The following is a 24,754-nucleotide window of genomic DNA, read 5'->3' on the forward strand; positions in this document are numbered from 1 at the left end:
CCGGGCCTCAGTTCCCTGGCAGGGCCCCCAGCACAATCAAGGGTTCCCCAGCCTCCCTCCCCCAGCATTCCCATCCCTGCCTTTCTCCTGGGCCCTGGCTCAGGAACCCCACCCCTGCCCAAGCTCCAGGGAAGCCCTGTTAGCGGGAAGCCCTGTTAGCCCAAGGCTGTGCCTCCCCCACCAGGACAGCCAGTGGTCCATTGCTGTGCCGTGAACTGCCCCTCTTGGCACCAAGATCCTGGGACCAGCTTCCAGCCCACCTACACCCAGTTATCCACACTTGCCTCACTCTTCTTCCTCTGGGAAGTGCCTGGCTGTCTGCTGCCCATGCCAAGAGAAAGGGGGCAGCTGCCCTCTGGGATCCCAGGGCGCCCTTGGGCCACTGTCATTGGGGGTAGGAGCAGGAGGGGTTCTGAGTTCCTGCCCGAGCCAGTCCACAAGAGCAATGCAGCCATGAGCGGGGGTGGGGGTGATCGGATCCTTGAGTGGGTCGGAGAAGGGAGCCAGACCCTTGGGACCCTGCAGAGCACGTGCCAAGAGGCAGCAGGTTCTGGCCACACTTGGTGGTCTTTGAGGTTCATGGCCTGGGCCCTGGCACAGCAGCAAGGCCCTGGGAGAACTGCTTTGTCAGCCTCTGGATGTGGGGCTCAGAGCAGAGTCCCCACACCGCCAGAGGGTTCTCTGGGCTGGGCGCTGGATGCAGGGCTCAGAGCAGAGTACCCCACACCATCAGAGGGTTCCCTGGGCTGGGCGCTGGATGCGGGGCTCAGAGCAGAGTCCCCCACACCGTCAGAGGGTTCCCTGGGCTCAGGGCAGGGTCCCTCACACCGCCAGAGGGTTCCCTGGGCTCAGAGCAGGGTCCCCCACACTGCCAGAGGGTTCCCTGGGCTGGATGCTGGGCACTCAGCAAACACCCCATAGTCCTGGCCCAGGAGGATGTGCCCTGGGACTCCAGCAGTGGTGGCTCTCAGCTGAGTCCTCACTGTGCCAGATTCTGAGGCCGGCCCTTAATGGGCACCCGTCCCCATCCTATGGATAGGGAATCAGGCTGGAAAAGGCTGCACCACCACCACCATGTGAGAGGTGCAGGAAGCCCCATGAGACTCTGTGGCAGAAGGTCCGGGCAAGTCTGCCCATGGGCCCCAAGCCCAGGGACAGAAGCAGTCGCCCAAGGGAGTTGGGGGGTCTTGCACCCAGGACGGGGAAGGGAGTGCTGCTGCCTGCTGCCAAGTGCTCCCAGTGCTCAGGGTGCAGCCCAGGTTCCTTTTGCTTAAGCACCATCCCCTCTCCCTGAGCCCAGAGCTTGCCCACGTGGGCCACATGGGCCATGGGTAGGAGGTTCCCCAGCACTGTGTCCCAAGTGGGCTAATGGAAGGCAGCAGCTAGGATCTCTGCCAGGGGTCTGTGAGTCCCCAGGGACCTGAAACAGATTCTTCAGGGTTTAAACATCTAGAAGAAACATTTTTCATTTTGGTTCCTCTAAAATAGACCACCATCACCAGTTATGACAGCTGTTCTGTGATAACTAGAAATGAAAAGGTTTTCATGGATGAGACATGTTTGTGTTCTTCACACTGAGGTTCAAGGAGCCCCATGTCCTCCGACATCTCAAGAAACTGCTTCCTTTGAAAAAGACTGTGTTTGGATTTGAGGCTTGGGTCCAGAGCCCCCTAGGCAGGTGGCACTCAGCAGAGGCAGTCTTACAGGGAAGGGCCTGACCTGAGCCTGGAGGCACATGGTCCAGCCCTCTGTCCGTGGCCTGGGACAGCCCGGCCCAGGTGGCTCCACTGTCCTGTTGCTCCTTCCCTTGCCTGCCTAGGCCAGGAAGGATGTGCCCACATTTCAGACCATCCCTGGACTAGGTCTCCTCCTAGCCCCTCTCCCCTCAAATCTGGAAAGACCCCTGGCCAAGGTGCTTGAGGCCTTGCTCTGCCACCCTCCTTGACCACCAGCTAGGCAAGGGCTTCTGCTGCCAGGGATGGGGTGTTAGAAAGCCTCCCTCCTTGAGAAAAAAGACCTGTCCTCCCATCACCTTCAGCACTTAGGCAGAGTCCTGAGTGGTTCTTCCTCAGCATTGCCCTCCCAGTGAAACTCGGGTTCAGGACTTGGGGCATCCACTCCACACTATCCCCCTCCCACATGGGCCAGGCCCTGCGCCTCCCCCTCCCTGACTCCCGCCCAGGCAGCCTTCAGCCACATGGGCATGGGATCCTGCAGGCTAAAGCCTCTGCCTGGGCTGCCCAGGGCCTCCCGCTGGAATCAGGGCTACAAGAAGGCCTGCAGTCCAGCCAACCCAGACCTCCGTCCTGTGTGGCCCTGGGCAGTGGGTGCCGAGTGCCCGCAGGCCTGCTGCACACAGAAATCCCCCTTCTCGGGGGCTCCCCAGGCCCTGCCCTATCTGGCCTGCCACTTCTCCAGGGAAACACTGCACCCCCAGGCTGCCCTTACTTGCTAGGGGGAGGGTTGGGTGGGTTGGCAACGGGCTTCCTTCTGCTGTCTGGCTCCTCTGGAGGAGAGGGTGGTGCCTCCTTCCCTTCCACATAGGTTTACTTCAAAGCACAGCCCAGGAGAGTAAGGCCCTGGGTGCCCACGTTCTTGCAAGAGCCACCTTTCCTCGCCCCTCTTGCTGCTTACTCTCTTAGTCACTTAGTCACTCGCCCCTGCTCTTACATGTCCACACCAAGCCAAGTGTACCATTCTTTTCTAGGGGTGGCAATAAGCACATATGCCAAGTACTGTTACCACAAGCTGCAGAAGGCAGCCCTGACCGGGGCCAAGAAGGTATGAACTCCCTGCACCGCCGGGCAGAGGTGGGTGGGCACCCTATGCTCGTGAGGCCCAGACAGAGTCCAGCGGGAGGTGGGGCTGCAGACTTGGGAAGGGGGCAGGTGGTGAAATGAATGGCTCACAGGGCATAGGGCGCCACTTGGAGCTTCTGGTGCTGTAGGTGGCCCAGAAGGAAGCCGCCATGTTGACTTGGGGGCCAGAGAGTTGGGGTACCCTGGCTCTGGCTAGGCAGAGGCCTGGGGCTCACAGGAGAGGCGGGTGAACCAGGGTAGGCCTTGCTGGGGTGTCAGGGGACGGAGGGCTGGGTGCTTGGCCACACTGGCACAGAGCGCTGGGCTGCCTTTGCAGGGGCTGAAGAAGCCCAACGTGGAGGAGATCCGACATGCCAAGAACGCGGTCTTCAGCCCGTCCATGTTTGGCAGCGCGCTGCAGGAGGTCATGAGCATGCAGAAGGAGCGCTACCCTGATCGGCAGCTGCCCTGGGTGCAGACCCGGCTGTCAGAGGAGGTGCTCGCACTCAACGGTGACCAGACGGAAGGCATCTTCAGGTGCCCTGCAGCCTGGGCCCTGGGTGTGGGAGCCTTGGGTGTCTCCACCAGTCTTGGGCAGTCAGGGCCACTGGGCACTGGGTCCCTGCCTCAGAGGAGCACTTCCGAGAGGCCAGCATGCTGGAGAGAGGCACCTTGGAGCAAATGGAGTGGCTGGGCACAGGACTGTTCCCCCTGAACTACGTCATGCCCGAACCCAGGCAGGGGAGCTGGTCTAGGACAGTGATCCTGCAGAAATGGCCACCAGGGCCCCAGAGGGCACTTGGACAACAGCAGGGTCTGGAAAGATGCAGCAACTCTAAGCAAAGGGTCCTCACCTGTGAGTGGAGATGATACCTGCCCCAAGGGGGTGGCACATGGCCAGTCACCTGCCGTCATGACTCACCTGCCCAGGACAGGTGGGGAAGCAAGCTTGTGGGTTTGGGCCTCAGAGATCATTCCGAGAAAGGGATCTGCATGGGGGTAGTCAGCAGCAGGATGAGGGCCTGGGGCAGGGGACCCCAGCCACACCTCCCCTCCGGTAGGAAGGAGGTCATTCAGGCAGAGAGGGGTCATGAAGCCCTGACCTGGAGCAAGCCCAGCTCCTCCTCCCTGAGACCTGCCATGTGCTTGGCAGAGTACCTGGGGACATCGATGAAGTGAATGCCCTGAAGCTACAAGTGGACCAGTGGAAGGTGCCTACAGGCCTGGAGGACCCCCACGTCCCAGGTGAGCCCCCAGCCCCCTCAGCAGCTTGAATGGTTCAGCCCTTCCCATGGAGAAGGGGCAGCCCTCTGATCCATTTCCAGTGCAGAGATCTGCTGCCGTTGGTCAGTCTCCATTGCTCACAGTGGCTGCACAGCCCTCTTGATAAGTCCTCTCTAGAACATTTGCATGTCCTTCAGGACAGTGTCGCCACGCTCGGGGTCAGTCCTGGCAGTCAGGACTAGGAGCCCACTGGCTTCCAGCCAGGCAGCCCGCACCTCTGTGTGGACACCTCCAGTCTGGCCCTGCCCCCTCGGCGCCAACACACACACCGCTCCCCACGGCCCCGTTCACCCCTTGCTGCTGCTGGTCCCCGATGGCCCCGCACGGCTGAACACCCCGCACTGCGTTCCCAGCGTCGCTGCTGAAGCTGTGGTACCGGGAGCTGGAGGAGCCCCTGATCCCGCACGAGTTCTATGAGCAGTGCATCGCGCACTACGAGAGCCCGGAGGCCGCCGTGGCCGTGGTGCACGCGCTGCCCCGCATCAACCGCCTGGTGCTGTGCTACCTCATCCGCTTCCTCCAGGTAGGCGGTGGCACCCCACCCCTCCGCACCGCCCCCTCCATGCCCCGCCCCCTCTGTGCCCGGCTCGGGCCCACCTGCCCGTCCCCCGCAGGTGTTCGTGCAGCCTGCCAATGTGGCCATCACCAAGATGGACGTCAGCAACCTGGCCATGGTGATGGCGCCCAACTGCCTGCGCTGCCGCTCAGATGATCCACGGGTCATCTTTGAGAACACTCGCAAGGAGATGTCTTTCCTGCGCGTGCTCATCCAGCACCTGGACACCAGCTTCATGGAGGGCGTGCTATAGCGCGTGGGCACCGAGGGACCGAGGGTGGGGACAGAGCCTGCCCGGGTGCGCCTGGGCAGGGGGGCACGCGGGGAGGGGGGAGGGGATGCCCCAGTCGCGGAGGTAGCATGCCGGCTCCGCCCATGCCCGCCCCAGCCCTGGAACCCCCATCTCCCCTACCCGGGCCCTCCGCCCGAAGGCGCAGCCGGGGCTGAGGGGCGGAGGGAAGGGCGCCTCAGCCCCGCCCCCGGCCTCTGGCTGGTTCATTAGGCGCGGCCCCGCCCATCGCCAGCCGCTGGTCGGCCGCGAGAAAGTGCCTTCTGTTTCCTGGAGCCAAGTGACACTGCCCCTCCCGGCCGGCTCGAGAGCACAAGCCGCCCTCCCTGGGGCAAGCTGTCTCGCTGGGGTGCTGCGCTCAGCCTGGTCCCGGCCCGGGCCCAGCCCGGCTACCCCTCCCTTCCTCTGCCCTCCCTCTGACCTGGGGGTCTCCTGGTCTGCGACTTTCACCCTCCCCAATTTCTCCCTCCCCTCTACCCTACTCCCCGCCTCCTGTGGCTTCAGCGTGGTGACTGCACAGGAATTTGGGGTCTCCAGGGCTCTGGGCTGTCCACCACCAGAGCAGAGTCCGGCCGGTCCAGGGCCCAATAGGCTCTCTGGGCGGGAAGGAGCCTCCAAGCCAAAGTCCTCCGGGGTGGGGGGCAGGGTTGGGCAGGCATTCTTGGGGCAGGGTGGGGGAGGGGCGAGAATATTTTTTCTTCGTGTAACTATAAATTCAGAATCTATCCCGCATCCCAACCCGCCTGTGTATAGAGATATAAATAGAGCGAAAGATACAAGAACTAAATTTGCTAATGACATAATCTTAACCCAAATGCTATTTATTTCTGAGTCGTCCTCCCCCATCCTCTGCAGACAAGTTGCTATTATTCCTTCATTTTCTTCTCCACCTTCTTGGCTTTGACCAAAAAGCGAATCCTGCCCTACCCCCGTCCAAGACCTGCAGCAGATGAGAGGGCAGGAGCCCAGAGCGGGACACCAGAGGGGAACCAGCGACTGTCCTTCCTCGAGGCCAGAGCGCGTGCGGCAGGGTGAGGATAGGGAGGAGGAGGTACCTAGACTCTGTACATTTTCCATTTTGGAATTTTGAGTTCCAATCATTGTAAAACCTAATTTACCCCCAGTTTATATATATATTTTTTTTAGAGTTGAGTTTTTATTTATTATTAAAAACAAAAAAGCCCAGCCCTGCCGAGGCCCGGTGTCCCCCTGGGAGAAGGTCCTCGGTCCGGTGGTCTCGAGGCTTGGGTACCGGCAGCCCGGCCAAAGACTCGTTCTGACGCATGGACTCGAGAGATGAAAACACTTTATGTGAATAAAGTACGTGTGGACACTTGCGAGTCTGTCGCCTCCCATTCCTTCCAGTGGCAGAGAGGCAGCTATCAGCAGCCAGTCGGTTGCCGGTGTGGGCACCGGGATGGATGTAAGGTCAAGGGAGAATAGGGGGAGCAGGGAGGGGTTCGGGGAGGAGAGGAAGTTACCTCCTGGGGATGGGGCGAGGCACCTGAGATACTCCACTTGAGCCCGTAAGCTCTGCTTGATTGCCTGAGGGTGGGGTGGGGACCGCAGGCCGGGTTCTGACCCATCTTACGGCCCAAGCTGGCATAGGCTTTCTGGGCGGTGTTTATTCACCACCTGTCTTAGCTGCCACCCTCACTTGCAGGCTGCCTCGCCGGGCCGGCTTCCTGAGGGTGGGGGTACACTGCACGTACCTGGCTCACGTGAAGACAGCCAGTCTCTGCGGGAGGAGGGACAGGGCCTGCATGCCCGGCGAAGTCAAGGCCCAACCGATGTCCCTGTTCCCGAAACCGACCGCACCTGCGTCTCATACTAGAAGTCCAACGTCGGGCGATTCCGCCCGCCGCCCTTTTCCCCAGCCGCAACGCTGGGCGGCGTGCCACAGAGAAGGGAGAGTGTCGGGAACGCCTGGGGTTGGGAGGAGAGAGGAAGGTGGGGGTGGGCGTGGGCCGAGCTCCGTGGCCGCCGACGGAACCCAAAGCACGAGGCCATGACCGCCGGGGGACCGGTGTTCCCACAGCACCTGCCCCGCATGACCTCCGGCCGTTTCCGGCGCTGGAGGAGGATGTGGACGATGAGCGGGGTGCTGCGGCCCTGGGCTCTAATCTTGGCCCGGTCCCCGGGAGCCCGGACCTACGCTGGGGGCGGGGGAGTCTCCTACACGCAGGGCCAGAGCCCAGAGCCTCGGACGCGCGAGTACTTTTACTATGTGGATCATCAGGGCCAGGTGGGCGGGGGCGGGGTCTTTACAGTAAGGCAACCCGGCCTCCCCGGTCGCGCTGTAAACACTGGGACGCGCGGCTATGGCCCCAAAGGGTTAGGCTCCCAGCAGACAACGTCCCACTCGTGGCTGCGCCCTGCGGGCTTTGCATCCCCCAGTCCTGCGTCCCACGCCGCCGCGCCTGATTTGGAAGCCCTGGCGGTGGCATCCACCATAAACACAAGGAAACAACTTAGCTCTGCGGAGGAAGTGGCACATCTCATTAGAAACTAGAAGGGAGGGGGGAAGAGGCGCGGGAAGGGCCTGCCAGCTGAGAGAATCTGTGCTTGAGGAAGTATGGCGGGGGGCGCGGGATAGATGTGGGGAGGTCGGCAGGGCTCCCAGGTTTATCTTCCACGCGCCTCCCTGCACATGGTGTGCACAGACGAGCAAAGAAAGCGGACATCAGCCCGGGCTCAGGCCCACCAGCGCCTTCTCGCCCTGTGACAGCTCTCTCGGGCTGCTACTCAAGGGTCACGGTCTGCTTCTCCGCAGCTTTTCCTGGACGACTCCAGAATGAAGAACTTCACCACTTGCTTCAAAGGTACCGATACTCCTTCCAACCCCACCTTCCCTCTTCCTTCGGGAAAGGCTCTTAAGGGTTCGCGCTGCCCAACCTGCCAGCCGTCCTGCCCGCATTAGGAGGCTGGCCGTACTGTGCTTAAAAGCCCGCTAACTAAAGTGAGGCCTAGGCGGCTGTCCGATAGCCAGCGCAAGCCCTTGGTGTGACCCAGGGCGAGCCGCCTGCCTGGGGCAATAGGGTCCGGGGGACTCGGGGTCTGGCGTGCTGAGCAGTCACGCCCTTTCCCCCTCCTCCCCACAGACCCGCAGTTCCTGGTCATGTTTTTCTCCCGCCTGACACCCAACCGCAGCGGGCGCTACGAGGCCTCCTTCCCCTTCCTCTCGCTCTGCGGCAGGGAACGCAACTTCCTACGCTGCGAAGACCGGCCCGTGGTCTTCACGCACCTGCTGGCCGCGGGCCCCGCGCTCCAGCGCCTCTCCTACTGCGGCGGCGGCGAGGCCCTGTCTGTGCCCTTCGAGCCTGCGCGCCTGCTGCCGCTGGCCACGAATGGGCGTCTCTACCACCCAGCGCCGGAGCGCGCGGGCGGCGTGGGCCTGGTGAGATCGGCCCTGGCCTTCGAGCTCAGCGCTTGCTTCGAGTACGCGCCAGGCGCGCCCGAGCTGCCTTCACACGTGCGCTGGCAGGGCCGCCGTTTCGCACTCACCATGGACCTGGCCCCGCTCCTGCCTGCTGCCCCGCCGCCCTGAACCGCGGGCCAGCAGTCGCTGGCACCCGCGGCGCCCCGGGCCGCCTCGCTGCGCACGCGCCACCCGGAGAGCGCGCTGGCCGAGTGCGCGTGCGCGGCGAAGGTGCGCCGCGGCCCCGCCCCGCCGGCGCTGTCCGAGGTGGCGTCGCGGACCGTGTCCCGACGCCGGCAGGGGCGGGGTCTCGGGGGCCCTACTCCCTCCACACACCCCCGGCCTGGGGCGTTTTCGTCCTCTGGTCTGCCCGGAGCTCGCGACGGCGGATTGGGACGGCCGGGCGGGAGGCGCGGGGGCTCCAGTGCGCGAGCCCGAGCGGCGCCCGTCCCTCGCCCGCTGGGTGCTGCTCTGTGGGCCGGGGTTCGGCGGGGGAGCCGCGCCGCGGGAGCGTCAGGTGAGGGGGCGCCCGGCCCAAGGTCAGCGGGCATGGGGCGGGATCAGGGACCATCCCGGCTCTGTCTCTGGCGACTACCGAGAAGGGCGTGCGACCTGACGGGGACCACGCCCTGCCCTGGACAGACCGCGCCGGAGGGGATGCAGGGGGCGCCTCGGGAGATCAAGGTTCGGGCCTTGCACTGCGTGGAAGAGCGAAGCGGGGCTTCCTCCATTATCTCCTCACTCAGCCCTCCTCGCACAGATGGGCCCCCTGGAGACTGACAGCTGTTGCCAAATCCAGTATGTTACACCCCACCTCCTACCCAGTCAGATTAGGAGGGTTTCCGCTGGGTTAAAGTATTTCTGACCTCTTCCTACTTGAGTCCTCAACCATGCCCAGGCCAGCTCTTCCACATGTATCAACATCTATGGGGTGTCCACGGGAGCAGCAATCCTCTTAAGTCCTTAAGAGGAGGCCAAGAATCTTCTCTGAGAGGCCCTGCCGCTGAAAGCTGGGTGGGCACCTTAGGCCAGCCCTTTTGCTGATGGAAGTGGGTCCCAGGGGCTGAGAATGCCCCCCAACTTCTTGGGGTTCACACACATTCTGAGACATCTGGAAATTGCCTCTGCCTAGACCAAAGCAATTACATTAAAACTTTCACTGTGCCTGCTTCTCTTCAGTAATTTTAAATAACCATGTGAGTTAAATTTAGAGCAAGATTTAAATAAACACTAAGGCCACTTGGTAACTTTCCACATGACACACTCTTCCTAGTAGGAGACCTGGTGAACAGGCAGGTGTTCAGAGCAGAGACCATTTGAAGTGGAGGCTAGCTGATGGCACACCTCAGCCCCACCATCCAGCTGGACTCATTGTGCCTTGAACTAGACTCAGGTCTTCTCTTTCTAGGATCACAGCTGCATGTGTATAACCCCTAAAACAAAACACTACACACTCTTTCGAAGTCCAGGAGGTCACTGAGCACAGAACCTACTTGGCAAACTACCCTAGAAACTCAGTTGGTGACCCAAGGTTCCTTCTTTCACAGCCCAGTCATCCCAAGGACCCACCTACCCCCAAAGATGGATGCATCTTTCTAGGTGTCAGCATGGAGAACATTGGCCCCACAGCTGAAGTGGCTTTCCTATTTGTCTCATCCAATACCCTGGCAAGTTCCCTGAGAAAAAGCTCTAATTATAGCTAAGCTGTTCTACTCACTCCCACCCCAAGTAGGGCAGGGCCAGAGGCTGGACAAAAGTATGCCTCCATTTTCCTGTGGCTGGTACCCCCCGAGACCAGTTGTGCCCATGTCCTTGTCACAGCAGGAAAATCTGAGTGTTGGGGCCACAGCATGAGTTCTAGGGATAAAAATGACGAGAATAAATTCTGGGTCAAAATTAGGTGAGGACAAGGACAAACACTAGCAGCAGGGAGACTTGTGCCCCGTCCGGAGGTTACGCAAAGCACCCCTGGTCTGGGCTGTGCTTCTTGAGGTCCCATGCCAGTGCTCAAGACTGAGTTCATGCAGACCAGGGGATGTGTCTGCTCAGAGCCTATTCTTTCCCTTCTAGTCCATGCTTTGGTGACTGACCCTGAACTTTACCCACGTGTTCCCAAGCCCATACCAGCCTCTTGCACCCAAGATCCAAGGAGTGACTGGATGTTGGGTTGTAGAGGGCACTTCAGTCCATGTGTCCACTTGCATGAGCAGGAAACCCTTCAGTCCCAGGCAGATGGGGGATGGGGAGAGAAGTGTTGGGGTGGCATAGGCTTCTCTCCTGTGGCCTGCGTGGCAAGACTCTGAAAACAAAAATTCTAAATTGAAACCTGATGCTCCAGATCTTTGGCTTTTTTTTTTTAAAGCTTTTTATAAAGGAAGGCAATGAAATTTTATTTTACCAGTTTCTTAAACCGATTTCAAGCTTCAAAACGCAGACATGGTGTGTGCCTCCATTCATGCTTTTCGCTGGCTCTCAAATGTTAGGGACAGGCCTGCCAACCTGTGTTTCAGGAGTTGCATCCCATCGGGGCCGGACTGTAGGGAGGCTGCTGAAAAGGCTGCAGGTTCGTGGCCTGCGGCCGGTCCCGCGGGAGATGGCCCCAGGGGCGCCTGCACTGCTGCTATTGTCGCTGCTGTTACTGCCGGGTCTCCCGCCTCGCGCTGCCGGCTGCCCCGCCGCCTGCCGCTGCTACAGCGCCACGGTGGAGTGCGGTGCTCTGCGGCTGCGCGTGGTCCCGCCTGGAATCCCACCCGGGACGCAGGTGGGCACCGCGTGGGGCGGCCGGGCTGCGGACAAGGGGTGCCAGCGAAACGGAGGGACGGGTGTGTGAGCCTCCCCGTGGGTGAATGGGGAGCCCTAGGGAAAAGAAAGACCTTTTCAGTGGGGTAAGCGCCGTCTCTCCCTCCGACACAGACGCTGTTCCTGCAGGACAATAGCATCGCGCGCCTGGAGCCGGGCATCCTGGCGCCCCTCGCCTCCCTGCGCCATCTCTACCTGCACAACAACAGCCTACACGCCCTAGAGTCGGGCGCCTTCCGCGCGCAGTCGCGCCTGCTGGAACTGGCGCTCACTGGCAACCAGCTGCGCGGCTTGCGCGTCGGCGCTTTCGCAGGCCTGGCCCAACTGCGCGTGCTCTACCTAGCTGGCAACCAGCTGGTACAGCTACTGGATTTCACCTTCCTACACTTGCAGGTGAGGTGGGAGGAGTGTGCAAGAAGGGTAGAGGTCCTCCTAAACTGCCACCTGCCCTACTGGGCTGGAATAGTGAAGGGGAGAAAAGGCAGCCCAGGCTAGTCTGGTAAGAAGGGGACCTGTCCCCCAGGGCCCCTTTCTCTGATGATCTGTCCCTGCTTCAGCGACTGCAGGAGCTGCACCTGCAGGAAAACAGCATTGAGCTGCTGGAGGACCAGGCCCTGGCTGGGCTCTCCTCACTGGCACTGCTGGACCTCAGCAGGAACCAGCTGGGCACCATCAGCCGGGAGGCCCTGCAGCCACTGGCCAGCCTGCAGGTCCTGCGCCTCACAGGTAGCTCTTTCTGGGGGCAAGGGGCTCTCATGCAAAGGTAGCTTCCTTGGCCACAGTGGAGGCAGTAGGGAGCCAGCCAGCTGGAGAGGGCTCCAGTGGCAGCTCTAGGGGGCAGGCAGCACTACCTACCCACAGCCATGATAGAAAGCTGCTAGGAACAAGGGTAGGGTCATAGTTGCCTAAGGGAGACAGAACATGTACAAGGCCATGAACAAACCAGACAGAGCTAAGCAGCCTCTACATTTTTTAGCCAGGAGAGGGCCTGCACGAAAAAAAACAGAAACATGACCAGTACTGGGGACATTCCCTCCAGACAGCACCTGACAACAAAGCTGGCAGGATGCGCAAGGTCTTAGTGCTGGTGGGATGTCTATGTGGACACAGAGGTTCCCCTCAAATAGCAAAACTTGTGGCAGGGAGAGACGCCAGGAACAGGAGCTTTCTCAAGAGACTGGTGAAATGAATTGGACATGCATCACCGAACGGAGTTTGGGGTGTGTGTGTGGGGTGGGTGAATGCTGCCCACTCTAAGGAGCCCCGTCAGAGAGAGGTGGCAGGGGTCCCCCACAGTGTTAGGTAAGAAAGGGGCTCCTGCTCTTGCCAACAACCCCAACCGCACAGGCTGTGCAGAGCCACCCCTGAGCTACATGCCTGTTGCTGCTCTACCCACAGAGAACCCATGGCGCTGTGACTGTGCCCTGCACTGGCTGGGAGCCTGGATCAAGGAAGGAGGCCAGCGACTGCTCAGCTCCAGGGACAAGAAGATCCTGTGTGCAGAGCCCCCGCGCCTGGCACTTCAGAGTCTCCTGGAAGTATCTGGAAGTAGCCTCATCTGCATCCCACCGTCTGTGCACGTGGAGCCGCTGGAGGTGACAGCCAACCTGGGTGAAGACCTGCGGGTGGCCTGCCAGGCTTCAGGCTACCCGCAGCCCCTGGTGACCTGGAGAAAGGTGGCGCGGCCTCCCGAGGGCGCGCCCCGCACCGAGGCCCAGCCAGAAGTTGGGTGGCGGGGCCCAGGAGGTCTCGGGGCCTCCGACACCGGCAGCGGCATGCTCTTCCTCACCAACATCACCCTAGCCCACGCCGGAAAGTACGAGTGTGAGGCCTCCAACGCCGGCGGCGCTGCCCGCGTACCCTTTCAGCTCTTGGTCAACGTGTCCCGGCAGCAGCAGCTGGTGCCCGCGCCACCCGCGGCAGGCGGCCCAGTCAGTCACGAGCCTCTGCCCGAGGCGGGCAGCATGGCCTTCCGTGCCCTGGGCCTGGCCACACAGACGGCCATCGCGGCTGCCATCGCGCTCCTGGCTCTCACGGCTCTGTTACTGGCGACCATGATCTGCCGCCGGCGGCGCAGGCGTAAGAAGGCGCCGGGGCCTCCCGGGGAGGGAGCGCTCTTCGTCAACGACTACTCCGACGGGCCCTGCACCTTCGCGCAGCTCGAGGAGCTCCGCGACGAGCGGGGCCACGAGATGTTCGTCATTGACCGCTCCAAGCCGCTCTTCGCCGAGGGCCCGGCGGAAGCGGCCGAAGCGCCTGGAGTCGCGCAGGGCCTCCCGCTGCAGCCCCCCTCCGCCTACGAGATCCACTGCTGAGGGGTGGGGCGCGGGCTGATGACGTAGGTCGCGCGGATTGGTCGGTTCGACTCACCCAGCACATGCCCCAGCGTGGTCAGTAAAGGGTGGAAGCTGCGCAGTGTAGCGAGCTGTGTATGCGGGTTTAGGGCGCGGGGCGGCGCGGGGTGGGGCGGGAGCACCTGCGGACCCCTGCAAATTAAAGTCCTGGGACGTGAACGGAGGGTGCCGGGGATAGGCTCCCAACACCCCCACTGTGACCCTCCAGAAATGATCCCCCCACTTCCCAAATTAACCCGACCTCTGCGGGTCTGCCTCTGGTCCCACCGCCTTTTGTAGGCCTGGACCTCTGAAATGTGGGAGAGAGGTGACAGATTGTGGAGATGCCCAGAAAAACAGAGGGGCAGCAAACCAAAGACATGGTCCCCAGTGACCAGGCTGGGGATGACAGGAGACGAGTCACTCTAACCAGTTAGGACAGAAAAAAGTCACAGACTTAAGTTCTAAGCACACTGCACATTTGTACCTTTTAAGACACCCTCTGGCACCAAAACCCAGAAGAGGTAAGAGGCCCCAGAGTGCCTGGGTTCCCAACGCTCTGTGAGGTAGGCCCCTGTCCCAACTTCCAACCCAGAGAAATCTGCTCTTGGGGAGGGCCTAGAGGAAAAGATCATCTCTCAGCTTGAAGACCCCAGGACACTGAAAGGCAGCTAAGTGCAGCCAAACCAAGCAGGGCCATGTAGGCCTGGAATCCAGCCCTTGGGCCCACAGGTGATCAGGCAGCCAGGGGAGCAGGTGCAGGACAAACTGCACACGGTGCTGCAGAAAGCATGGGGAGGCTCAAGGCGAGCCCTGGAGCAAAGAAATCAGGCCACTGCCATTGTGTCAGGCCTGCAGCAGGGTTCCAGGATAGGCTCTGCCTACCCAAGGGGCAAGGGGCCTCTAGCAGCCCTGGACCCCAGGACAGTCTCTCACCCAGAGCTTGGAGGTCACAGGCTGAAGTAGTCTGCAGCCAGGCGCCCGTAGATGTCTGTGGTCCAGAGCACGTGTGCACGGCCTGAGGCCAATAGCAACTGGTGCAACTCGGCCTCCACACGGGCAAACTTCTCCTCATTGATAGAGGCTTCCAGGAGGACAGAGGCAGGCGGGGGCCAGGGCAGGCCCTCATAGCAGTCCACGGGGAAAGGGTGCACCACTGTGCGCAGCTCAGCCTGCACCACTGAGTCCCGCAGTAGCTCCCTGAGCCCTGCCACGGACAGCGGGTTGCCATAGAGGCCGAGGTAGCGGAGGCTGGCACAACGAGTCAGCACAGGGAGTGTGGCCAGCAGCTGGGTATCAGCAAGCTGGCACTCAGTCAGCTCGAGGTGCAACAGTGTGGCTGCTGCTGCCTGCAATAGACCCTGGAAGGGCTCCAGCTGGCTCCCAGACAGGTCGTTGCCACTCAGGTCCAACTTCTTGAGGTGGACAGCATGGGAGCTCCGTGCCAGAAAACGCAGGTCCTCAGGCAGCAGGGCACAGAAGGCTAGCTCCAGGCTCTCCAGGGGGCTCTGCAGGGTGCTGGGGTGAGAATATAAGGGGTCACAAATAGGCAGAGCCAGGGGAGGGTCTGCTGGAGGGGAAGGGAAAGGCAGGGCCATAGCAGGGTCCACTCACCTGAGCAGCTGGTCCAGGCGCCCTGAGAGGAGAGAGGAGCCCATGCTGAGCTCCCGCAGACAGGTGAAGCGGCCCATCTGGGCCAGAAAGTAGCGGAAGTTATCCTCACCATCCACCGAGGGCTGCCGAGAATCCCCATGCACATAGTGCAGCCGCAGGCTGGCCAGGTGCTGGAAGCGGGCCACGTGTGGGATGATGACGGATAGGCCACGCAGGCCCAAGTTGTTGAAGCGCAGGTCCACGCGGCGTAAGCAGCCTGCATCCAGAAGCTGCAGTAGGGCCACGGTATTGCGCATGGGCAGGTCCTCAGCCCGCAGGTCCCGACAGCAGAGCCGCAGCGGGCTGCCTACGCTGCTGCGGAGTGCCTCCCGCAAGAATGCATAGGAAGCCCGGTTTACCCGCAGGTCCACACGAACCTCCACAGGAACAGGGGCCAGGCCAGGCTCTGCAGTCCTGCCCTGCTGCTGTGCGATGCACGTGCGGGCCACAGCTGCCGTGCAATCCCACATGCTCATGGTGCCAGGGTCCTGCTCCACGCCGTCATCCAGGAGGCCCGTCATATCCAGCACCCGCAGCGCATGCTTCCTGGGAGCATGGGTGGGCTGAGGCAGGAGACAAGGGGACAGACCCCACACCCACTCCCAGCCACCTTGGGACAGAAGCAACATGCCTATTTCTGCACTGAGCTCTTGCACCACCTGGAACCTCTTAGGGGACTCGCTCTGCATCCCCCCCACCAGGCGTGAAGGTCCCTCCAGTGAGCCCATACCTGCAGAGGGGCTGCGTGCCAGCCTCAGTCTCCGGGGTGTGGAGTCGGGCAGTTAGGCCCAGGATCACAGCTTGCATGCTCTCTGTGCTGGGCCGCTCCTGCAGCAGGGCCCGGCTGCAGTGGGCACACTCCTGCAGCAGCTGCTGGAAGCTGAGCAGCGGGAAAGGCCAAGTGTGCACCAGCTCACGCAGCACTACTGTCTTCTTGTCCATGAAGGCCACTTTGAACAGCAAGGGGAAGAGCTCTCGTGGCAGCAAGGGCAGGGCCTGGCAGGCGGCCGGCTGGCACTGGAGCACCTGCCGTGTGCTCAGGAACACGAGGGTGTGCATGGCGCTGGGCCAGGCAGGAGGCCACCTGCAGGGAGGTGCCCTTCAGTGGGGAGGACAGACTCCAGTCCTACCCCCTCCATGCTGGTAGTGGGAAAGCTCAGCCTGGTGCTTGGCACAGAGCAGAGAACCAAGGCTCTGACAAGCAAGTGCCAGATACTTCGCAACAGGCTGAAAAAAGGAGACAGGAGAAAAAGGCCACCCCCGTCCCAGCCCCTGAGAAGCACGGGGGCCTCTCTAGGGAGACAAAGCCACCAAGCAGCATATAAACAGCAATGGCACCAGAGACGACCAGCCTGTGTAGGTATGCTTTTGATGGCTGCTGCTCTGCAGGGCACACCATCTGTTTTTCAGGCCTTCCAAATCACAAAGCCGCTTATCAAGAGATCCTCCCCTTCTTAAACATAGAAAAAAGCCAACCCCCACCCACCACCCCCACCCCTGGCCAAGCACTAGAAGGATGAGATAATCCCAGGGGCTGGAAGGTGCATCACAGCACCCACTCTCAGCCGCCTCACAAGCTCCTGGAGGCTGCCCTTGGATTCTGCACAGCACAGCAAAGAGGAGTTGAAACTACAGATACAATTTAACAGACAGCAGGACAAGCAGAAAGCACCAGAACCCAGTGAACTCTGAGTCTGAAGAGCTACAGTAACCCAAGCCCTCAACGTGTTCTAACTACTATCATCCAGAAGCACTGTCAGGCATGGAGACCCCTGGAGATTTACAAAGAAAGAATGCCTCACCCATCAGGGTCCTTGCCACCTGTGTAAATGTCTCTCTTCCCTGGAGAACCATGATAAGAGAACAAATAAGAAACCCATGGGATTCAAAGACCCCAAACTAGGGGCCTTTTCTGAGATATTTAGAGGCGGCTGTCAAAGGTATATCCAAGCTGACAAGGAGCACAAAAGAGATGCCTGAGGCCACAAGGTACGTGCCTGACAGCTCTGCTGCTGACTTACTGTGTGCCAGGTACCTCATCCTCAAAACTGCCTCAGGGCCACTTCCCTGAAAATGTTAAGAAACTAAAACGTGCTGCTGCTAAGTCACGTCAGTCGTGTTCGACTCTTTGTGACCCCATAGACGGCAGCCCACCAGGCTCCTGTTCCTGGGATTCTTCAGGCAAGAATACTGGAGTGGGTTGCCATTTCAAGGTCACAGCCCAGGTAACGAGCTTGGGAAGGGTGGCAGCCTGGCCCCAGAGCCCCAGCTCTTGCGGACCTCATACACAAGTCCTAAGGGCGCTGGTTCCTGAGAAGCCCGGGACGTCAACCCTCCGTCTCGCTCTGCCTGAGGATAAATCTCGCGAGGACGATTCATACCTCGCTGTGAGACGACAGACCAACCGAGCACCTGTCACGAGAGAAAATGAAAGCAGCCAGTGTGGTCACTATGGGAGGAGTCTCGGCGTGGTAGCCACCGCCCCCTCCCACCGGCCCACGGCTCCAGTGTTTCCCTGAAGACGCCCCCGCACGGCTCCTCCGGCCTCCAGCAGCGGGAGACCGTAAATTCGACGCCGTCCGTCTCTCCGGCGGGGCCTGCCTCTCGAAGACAGAGCTTCGTCCCCCAAGACCCGAGGCCGCTCAGCCCGGCACCCGATGCGGGTCTTCCCCTTCCCGCGGCAGCCCCGCCCGGGCTGCCGCCCCCGCCCCCCCCTCCGGTGCGGCGCCGCCCCGAGAGCCCGCACCCTCCTTGTGCGGCCAGGCAGAGAAGGAGCAACAAGCCGCCGTGTTCCGTCCCCACCAGGTAGCCCGCGCTCACCCGGACCCAAGCCGCCGCCACCGCCACCGGCCCCGCCTCGCCGTACGTCGCGCTCCGCCTGCGCCGTCGCGCGCCGCGATGTCGTAAACGCACTTCATTGGTTGCCGCAGCAGGGCCCCGCGGATTGGCTGCCCCAGCCCAGGGGCCGCCGCGGTGTTACGCCTCAAACGCCGCCGAGCGTCCCCATTGGCTGGCGACCGGCATCGCCCTCTAGGCGGGAAATTCGCGGGGTGTCAAGCTTCCGGCGACCATGGATCGGCTGCGGGACGTGCGGGAGCGGCTGCAGGCGTGGGAGCTCGCGTTTCGACGGCGGAGCGGACGGCGGCCGGGCAAGGTGCGGGCTGCCCGTGGGCGGGGAGCTGAGGGCGCGGCATCCGCCTGACGCGTTCCCTTTACAGGAAGACGTGGAAGCGGCGCCCGAGGAGACCCGCGGTGAGCCCGCGGGCGCGGGGCGGAGGGAGTGGCCAAGGCAGTGGGCCGGGGGCGGGAGGCCTCCACGCCCCCTCCCAGGGGAATCGTGACTCCAACTCAGATCCCCCGACCCCGCTCTCAGCGCTGTACCGAGAGTACCGCTCCCTGAAGGAAGCACTGGGCCAGGCCGGCAGCGTCGAGCCTCACGGCTCGAAGCAGTCGCTTCCTGTGGCGGCCGAGCAGGTACCTGGGCTTGACATCCCAATCCCTGAGTCAACATCCTGTATGCCGGGCCGGGAGGAGCCGTGACCCAACTTCTGTGGGGCATAGAGCTCGGCGGGAGCGGGGGGCAGAGGGGAAAGGGTGAGAGGGTGGAGGAAGGACAGCCCCTTCTCGGGTTTCTCGGGGGTGTAGACATCTCGGTTCCCCCTCACACACCAGCTTCTCCGTGGTTTAGGTCTCTAAACTGTCTCCTGCAGATGTTGGAGCCCAGTTGCTGGGGGCATCACTTGAATCGGGCTGCGACCCAGAGTCCCCGTCCTTCCTCAAGGTGGAACCCTCAGGAGTCTGCGCAGGACTATGGGAAGAGGCTTAAGGACAACCTAAAGGGCAGTCTGCAGGTGAGGGGTGAGGGCCGGGCAGACAGTGCATCCAGCGTGGGTCCAGAGCTGCAGGTGGCCCCAGGCAGAATTACCATATACTTATCCCTGTCAAGTGTCTCACAGGTAGTCATGTTCACCTGTGCGCACACAGCCAGCGCAGCTCCACAGAGGAGCTCAAGGTCAGCCTCTGTTCTCAGCTTCCTTTATGTCCCAGCCTTTTGCTTCTCACCTTACCTAGCTGTTACAGGTGGGGCCTTCAGTACCCATGAGTCTGTAGCACCCCAAGGGCCTGAGTTCCTGCTTGCTTGTCTCCCTCCCAGGCTAGGTCAACCCTGGGCCGGATACCCCGGCTTGCACAAAGATCCTCCACCAAGATCCCTTCACCGGAGTCACCAGGCACAGCAGCTGCCCCCATCTTTCCAGAAAATGTCAATGAGGTGCTCCCTCAGCCCCCCAGGCCCCAGCTGAGGCCAGGCCGGCTCCATCAGCTAAGGGCATCCCTGAGCCTGCGACTGGGCTCCCTCGACCCTGATTGGCTGCAGCGGTGTCACAACAGGACCCCAGATTTTCTGGAGGTTCCCAGGACCTGCCAACCTGGCCCGGGTGCAAAGGATTCACAGCTTCTGACTCCAGCTGTTGCATCTGTTCTCAGCCCCAGTGCTGGTCGTGAGGTGCCTTTGCAGGGCGCAGAGGTTCCAGCCCTACCAGCAGCTGGTGTCAGTACAGGGAAGTGTCAGCCTGGTGACCATCAAGGCAAGAAGCGGAGATGGAGTGGGGACCTGGAGGGAAGTCTTGCACAGACCCAGCAGGGCACCGACCAAGCAGGACCCCTGCCTGAGGGAGCTGGGGCTGCAGGGCCTGCAGAGGACTGTCCAGAGCAGCCTGTGAAGGCACGGCCCCCAGGCAGGACCCCAGCCTCCAGGTATAACTGCTCTAACCTCCCAGCAGGGCTGCCCTCAGTTGAGCCAGTGTGGGGAGGGCTGTGGGCATTGCCGACCTGTGCATTTCTTCCAGATCTGCCATCCAGGACAGGGGGAACTATGTGCGGCTCAACATGAAGCAGCGATGCTATGTGCGGGGCCGGGCCCTGCGAGGCAGGCTCCTTCGCAAGCAGGTGAGATGGTAGTACCAGGTGCTCCCCCCAGCTGCCCTGCTGCTTGCCCTGTGATCCTTCTTTGTGTCCCCAACCAGGCATGGAAGCAGAAGTGGCAGAAAAAACGGGAGTGTTTTGGGGGTGGTCAGCCCAGAGCCCCAGCCCAGGATTCTTGCTCCCAGCATGGGCAGCTCAGCCACTGGGCGTCCCGATGCCCTCAGCCTGGTGAGGAGGCCTCTGCCCTGGATGCCAGCCTGCTTACAGGGGTGTTGTGCTCTTTGGGAAGGCAATTCCGGCTCAAGCAAAGGCCCTACTAATTCCCTGCTTACGGTCCAGAACCTCTCCTGGCGCCTCAGAAGGAGGATGTCAAGGCTGCGAATGACACACAGACCCAGCCCACGTTACAGGAAGAGTCCCTGAGGACCGGTGCAGCCTGCTGCCAACTCTCTGGTGAGTTAAGAGGTGGAGGAGAGGCTGTAGCAAGTTGCTTTCTTGGTACTATGACGCCAGACCAGCCCAGGGCTCCTGTTCTGTTCATCTGTTCTCAGCAGATGAAGAAGACGCTGAGCCTGGGGCGCCTGAACTGCTGGTGCCCATGGAGCAGTCTGTGTCCAGGACGCCCTGTCCGCCTCTTTCCGTGCCTCCACTCTACCCACTGGGGCCCTCGGGTCAGGTGGCAGGTCAGCAGATGCCTAACAGCCCAGGCCTGGATGGAAGGGTTAGGACGACTCGGAGCAAAGCTGACTGACACCTGTGTCCACAGACACACCGGCTGAGGTGTTTCAGGCCCTGGAGCAACTGGGGTACCAAGCCTTCTACCCTGGGCAGGAGCGTGTGGTCATGCGGATCCTGTCTGGTGAGTTGGCTGGCAGGAGAGTGGTGGGGATGAGGCCAGGCTGCAGGACAGCTGTCTTGACTGTAGATCACACTCAGGTGTGTCCACCCTGCTGGTGCTGCCCACGGGGGCTGGTAAGTCCCTGTGCTACCAGCTCCCAGCGCTGCTCTACTTCCGGCGAAGCCCCTGCCTCACCCTGGTCATTTCTCCTCTCATGTCACTCATGGATGACCAGGTAGGTGGACAGGGCCTGTGGACACACGCAAAAGGCAAGGACTGGTATCCATGGCTCTGCTGACCACTTGGGCTGCTGTTTCTTGCCCCACCCCCACCCCAGAGGTGCAAGTTATCAGGCCCTTTCCACTCTGTCCACAAGTTGGCAGTGGCCCAAAGGCACAGGGACACGGCTGCTTAGACCCAGTCCCACCCACCAGAGGAGCAGCTTGGTAGGAGCGCCCCCACTGGGACTCGACCCCAGTGCACCTCAGTCAAGGCCCACAGGTAGCTCTGGCCTCTCCTCCCTAAAGGGCCTGGGAGGGAGCCAGCAGTTGTCAGGTGAAACCATGCTGGAAGGCCTTTGGGAAAGGGCCAGGGCATGCAACAGGCTGTGCTCCTGTCCCTGCAGCTCTCTGGCCTGCCCCCCGGCTTGAAGGGGGCCTGCATTCACTCGGGGATGACCAAGAAGCAGCGGGACTCTGCCCTGCAGAAGGTGAGGGGACCTCCCAGGGCCAGACGGGCGGAGCAGCGGGCGGAGCCAGGTGCTGCTGCTGACCAGCGGGCCTCCTCAGGCTCGTGCAGCCCGAGTGCAGGTGCTGATGCTATCCCCAGAGGCGCTGGTCGGGGCCGGTGCTGGCACCCTCCTCTCTCAGCTGCCGCCGATCGCCTTTGCCTGCCTCGACGAGGCCCACTGTCTCTCTCAGTGGTCCCACAACTTCCGGCCCTGTTACTTGCGTGTCTGTCAGGTGAGCCTGGGCGGGTGGGGGAGCGTGCAGAGCAGGGGGGTGGCGCTGGCTCACAGCCCCCTCACAGACGCCTCGGGACCAGCCGGGCGTCCGCTGCATGCCTGTCAGGTGAGCCTGGGCGGGTGGGACAGTGCGCAGAGCAGGGGGGTGGTGCTGGCTCATGGCCCCCTCACAGACGTTGCGGGACCGGACCGGCGTCCACTGCTTCTTGGGCCTTACAGCCACGGCCACACGCAGCACTGCCCTCGACGTGGCCTGGCACCTGGGCGTGACTGAGGAGTCAGTGCTCAGAGGGCCAGCTACCATCCCTGCCAACCTGCACCTCTCTGTGTCCTCGGACAGGGACCCAGACCAGGTAAGCGTGTGTGCATGGGCCTGGCGGCAGCCCTGCCTCCCAGCTCTCTGCAGTGACCCTCGTCCCCATAGGCACTGGTGACACTGCTGCAGAGTGATCGTTTCCGGGCTCTGGACTCCGTCATCATCTACTGCCACAGGCGAGAGGACACAGAGCGTGTCGCCGCCCTGCTGCGCACCTGCCTGCACGAGGCCCGGAACCCAGGGCCCCACGGTGAGGCGAGGCAGGCCTGCGCCCCGCAGACGCGCCCCGGGCACACGCCCTACCTGACTGCCCTGGTCTTCTCTGCAGGCCGAGCGCTGGAGGCTGTGGCTGAGGCCTACCACGCTGGCCTGTGCAGCCGAGAGCGGCGGCGGGTGCAGCGGGCCTTCATGGAGGGCCGGCTGCGCGTGGTGGTGGCCACGGTGGCGTTCGGGATGGGGCTGAACCGGCCGGATGTGCGGGCTGTGCTGCACCTGGGCCTGCCCCCCAGCTTCGAGAGCTACGTGCAGGCGGTGGGCCGCGCAGGGCGTGACGGGCAGCCGGCACACTGCCACCTCTTCCTTCGGCCCCAGGTGGGTGCCCACCCCGCCCCCAGCAGCTCCCCCAGCCCCACCTGGGGCTGCGCCCCACGTTCACACCACTCTGCCCCAGGGCCAGGACCTGCGGGAGCTGCGCAGACACGTGCACGCCAACGCTGTGGATTTCCTTGCTGTGAAGAGGCTGGTGCAGCGTGTGTTCTCTCCCTGCACTTGTCCCCGGCAGCCCCCAGAACAGGAGGGCAGCGGGAGCGGGGAAGGGCGCTTGGCCGGGGCCCCTGTAGCTGCGAGCGCCCAGGATCCTGGCCAGCCCAGCATCCCACACACACCCCGGTGCCCAGGCCATGAGCGGATGCTCCCAGTGCAGCCAACTGTGCAGGCCCTGGATATGCCGGAGGAGGGTGAGGAGCAGGGGCATGCGCGGCGGGGCTAGGGGGTCCCACAGGCCCCGAGTGAGCTCTTCTCTGCCCGCAGCCATTGAGACGCTGCTGTGCTACCTGGAGCTGCACCCACGGCGCTGGCTGAAGCTGCTCGCGCCCACCTATGCCCGCTGCCACCTGCGCTGGCCTGGGGGCCCCACCCAGCTCCAGGCCCTGGCCAGCAGGTAAGCACACGTCCCACCCGAGCCGTCGACGGGGACAGAGGACAGGGCTGCCAATCACATGCCGCCCCCCTGGCACAGGTGCCCCCCACTGGCTCTGTGCTTGGCCCAGCAGCACCCCGACATGAGGCAGGGGTGCAGTTCTGTGGAGCTAGATCTGGTCGAGCTGTTGGACTCTACAGGCTGGGAGCTGGGCCCTGTGCGGCGGGCTCTCCTCCAGCTGCAGTGGGACCCAGAGCCTGGGACAGGTGCGCCCACCCCCAGCCCCACTTGCCCCCCTCTCCCTGCCCCTCTGCCAGTTATTGACACCCTATCTGGCAGGTGTGCCCCAGGGCACGGGGGTGCTGGTGGAGTTCAGGGAGACGGCCTTCCACGTGCACAGCCCGGGGGACCTGACGGCCCAGGAGATGGACCAGATCTGCGACTTCCTGCATGGCCGTGTGCAGGCCCGAGAGCAAGAGGCCCTGACCCGCCTGCACCACACCTTCAGGGCTTTTCACAGGTGCAAGAGGAGGTGGGCAGGGCGTGGGCCACCCCACCCTGCCCCAGGCAGGCCTTCTTGACAGGCTCTCCCCTCTGCAGCATGGCCTTCCCCAGCTGCGGGCCGTGCCTGGAGCAGCCCACCTCGGAGCACAGCAGGAGGCTCAAGGCCGTGCTCAGTCAGTACTTTGAGGAAGAGTCAGAGCAGCCGGGGGGCCTGGAGCCAGAGGACGACCCCGAGCTGGGACAGGACAGGGTGAGTGTCGGGGCCTGGAGGCGTGGCTGCAGAGGGTGCACCTGTCTGTGGGCACACACCCGCCTCCTGCTGGTGTTGTGGCGGGCCGTGCAGAAGAGCGAGCAGTGGAAGCCGGGCTGGCCTGACTGTCCCCCCCCTGCAGCTCCAGGACTGGGAAGACCAGATCCGCCGGGACATCCGCCAGCTCCTGTCCTCGTGGCCAGAGCAGCGATTCTCAGGCAGGGCTGTGGCCCGGGTCTTCCATGGCATCGGTGCGGACCTGGGAGGCCTGGCCCTGAGGGAGGTGGGGGCTGGGGTCACACCTGGCCCGCAGTCCTCAGCCGCATCTCCTCCCCCTCCAGGGAGCCCCTGCTATCCAGCCCAGGTGTTCGGGCGAGACCAGCGCTTCTGGAGGAAGTACCTGCACCTGAGCTTCCCTGCCCTCATGCACCTGGCCACGCAGGAGCTCCTGCTGTGGGGCCGCTGACCACCCTTCTGCAGAGGACCCAGCGCCCCCTTGTCCCAGACAGGGGTCTACGTGGGGCTGCAAGGCCACAGCATGGGGGTGTCAGGTGTAGTGGATCCTCAGGGTAAAGATGGAGGGGGATGCAGTGATCAGGACAGTGACCCACCACCCCAAACATAGCCCACCACCAGGAGCACGGGGGCAGAGAGGCCCCAAAGTGCAGAATAAAAGTTGCTCGAGTTGTTT

The 24,754-nt window shown here is 62.5% G+C and overlaps 5 protein-coding genes across 16 annotated transcripts in view; 4 read left to right on the plus strand and 1 right to left on the minus strand.

Moving 5' to 3' along the window:
- Nucleotides 1-6,263, plus strand: part of ARHGAP39 (Rho GTPase activating protein 39) — a 54,909-nt gene extending 48,646 nt beyond the window's left edge. For all 7 annotated transcript variants that reach the window (XM_020884134.2, XM_020884142.2, XM_020884153.2 and 4 more), the window contains 5 exons: nt 2,708-2,781; nt 3,136-3,335; nt 3,952-4,043; nt 4,436-4,605; nt 4,697-6,263. In XM_020884134.2, coding sequence (XP_020739793.2) covers nt 2,708-2,781; nt 3,136-3,335; nt 3,952-4,043; nt 4,436-4,605; nt 4,697-4,891 — 731 coding nt within the window. In that variant the 3' untranslated portion in view covers nt 4,892-6,263. The remainder of the gene's footprint in view (nt 1-2,707; nt 2,782-3,135; nt 3,336-3,951; nt 4,044-4,435; nt 4,606-4,696) is intronic.
- Nucleotides 6,264-6,910: 647 nt separating this feature from the next.
- CUNH8orf82 (chromosome unknown C8orf82 homolog) lies at nt 6,911-8,567 on the plus strand. The gene is made up of 3 exons (XM_020884548.2): nt 6,911-7,172; nt 7,701-7,749; nt 8,029-8,567. Exons 1-3 carry the CDS (start codon nt 6,936-6,938, stop codon nt 8,472-8,474), a joined length of 732 nt encoding a protein of 243 aa, XP_020740207.1. The 5' UTR covers nt 6,911-6,935; the 3' UTR covers nt 8,475-8,567.
- Nucleotides 8,568-10,938: 2,371 nt separating this feature from the next.
- Nucleotides 10,939-13,556, plus strand: LRRC24 (leucine rich repeat containing 24). The gene is made up of 4 exons (XM_020884295.2): nt 10,939-11,106; nt 11,259-11,537; nt 11,702-11,870; nt 12,543-13,556. The coding sequence occupies exons 1-4, from the start codon at nt 10,939-10,941 to the stop codon at nt 13,457-13,459; spliced, it is 1,533 nt and encodes a 510-aa protein (XP_020739954.2). The 3' UTR covers nt 13,460-13,556.
- A 383-nt stretch (nt 13,557-13,939) lies between these two features.
- On the minus strand, nt 13,940-18,026 carry LRRC14 (leucine rich repeat containing 14). 4 transcript variants are annotated; one of them, XM_020884369.2, is made up of 5 exons: nt 17,951-18,026; nt 17,411-17,542; nt 15,861-16,214; nt 15,092-15,676; nt 13,940-14,995 (listed from the first exon to the last, which is right to left on the minus strand). In XM_020884369.2, exons 2-5 carry the CDS (start codon nt 17,413-17,415, stop codon nt 14,428-14,430), a joined length of 1,512 nt encoding a protein of 503 aa, XP_020740028.1. In that variant the 5' UTR covers nt 17,416-17,542; nt 17,951-18,026; the 3' UTR covers nt 13,940-14,427. The 4 variants fall into 4 exon arrangements, with proteins under 4 accessions (XP_020740028.1, XP_020740044.1, XP_020740037.1 ...); XM_020884385.2 differs by having other exon boundaries at nt 17,512-17,542; nt 17,951-18,020; XM_020884378.2 differs by lacking the exon at nt 17,951-18,026 and adding an exon at nt 17,877-17,947.
- A 73-nt stretch (nt 18,027-18,099) lies between these two features.
- On the plus strand, nt 18,100-24,752 carry RECQL4 (RecQ like helicase 4). 3 transcript variants are annotated; one of them, XM_070464331.1, is made up of 23 exons: nt 18,100-18,284; nt 18,349-18,382; nt 18,504-18,604; nt 18,841-18,981; nt 19,284-19,885; nt 19,978-20,077; nt 20,155-20,281; nt 20,393-20,506; nt 20,605-20,736; nt 20,820-20,912; nt 20,990-21,126; nt 21,517-21,600; nt 21,680-21,853; nt 22,029-22,208; nt 22,280-22,421; nt 22,500-22,762; nt 22,842-23,127; nt 23,201-23,330; nt 23,409-23,575; nt 23,649-23,829; nt 23,910-24,063; nt 24,206-24,314; nt 24,405-24,752. In XM_070464331.1, the coding sequence occupies exons 1-23, from the start codon at nt 18,201-18,203 to the stop codon at nt 24,527-24,529; spliced, it is 3,660 nt and encodes a 1,219-aa protein (XP_070320432.1). In that variant the 5' UTR covers nt 18,100-18,200; the 3' UTR covers nt 24,530-24,752. The 3 variants fall into 3 exon arrangements, with proteins under 3 accessions (XP_070320432.1, XP_070320433.1, XP_070320434.1); XM_070464332.1 differs by lacking the exon at nt 20,990-21,126 and having other exon boundaries at nt 21,690-21,853; XM_070464333.1 differs by lacking the exon at nt 20,990-21,126 and having other exon boundaries at nt 21,720-21,853.
- Nucleotides 24,753-24,754: the final 2 nt, after the last annotated feature.

Source organism: Odocoileus virginianus, unplaced genomic scaffold, assembly GCF_023699985.2.
Source record: "Odocoileus virginianus isolate 20LAN1187 ecotype Illinois unplaced genomic scaffold, Ovbor_1.2 Unplaced_Contig_23, whole genome shotgun sequence".
Classification (NCBI taxonomy): Eukaryota; Metazoa; Chordata; class Mammalia; order Artiodactyla; family Cervidae; genus Odocoileus; species Odocoileus virginianus.

Bases quoted from the DNA above. Each gene is read 5' to 3' on its own strand.
- CUNH8orf82 (XM_020884548.2), top strand. From the start codon at position 6,936: ATGACCGCCGGGGGACCGGTGTTCCCACAGCACCTGCCCCGCATGACC. The intron at 7,173-7,700 runs GTGGGCGGGGGC...GCTTCTCCGCAG, and splicing joins ATGTGGATCATCAGGGCCAG to CTTTTCCTGGACGACTCCAG. The intron at 7,750-8,028 runs GTACCGATACTC...TCCTCCCCACAG, and splicing joins CTTCACCACTTGCTTCAAAG to ACCCGCAGTTCCTGGTCATG.
- LRRC24 (XM_020884295.2), top strand. From the start codon at position 10,939: ATGGCCCCAGGGGCGCCTGCACTGCTGCTATTGTCGCTGCTGTTACTG. The intron at 11,107-11,258 runs GTGGGCACCGCG...CCTCCGACACAG, and splicing joins GAATCCCACCCGGGACGCAG to ACGCTGTTCCTGCAGGACAA. The intron at 11,538-11,701 runs GTGAGGTGGGAG...TCCCTGCTTCAG, and splicing joins TCACCTTCCTACACTTGCAG to CGACTGCAGGAGCTGCACCT.
- LRRC14 (XM_020884369.2), bottom strand. The intron at 15,677-15,860 runs GTATGGGCTCAC...CCATGCTCCCAG, and splicing joins GGCACGCAGCCCCTCTGCAG to GAAGCATGCGCTGCGGGTGC. The intron at 14,996-15,091 runs GTGAGTGGACCC...TTCTCACCCCAG, and splicing joins CGCCTGGACCAGCTGCTCAG to CACCCTGCAGAGCCCCCTGG.
- RECQL4 (XM_070464331.1), top strand. From the start codon at position 18,201: ATGGATCGGCTGCGGGACGTGCGGGAGCGGCTGCAGGCGTGGGAGCTC. The intron at 20,913-20,989 runs GTGAGTTGGCTG...GATCACACTCAG, and splicing joins GGTCATGCGGATCCTGTCTG to GTGTGTCCACCCTGCTGGTG. The intron at 24,064-24,205 runs GTGAGTGTCGGG...CCCCCCCTGCAG, and splicing joins CCGAGCTGGGACAGGACAGG to CTCCAGGACTGGGAAGACCA.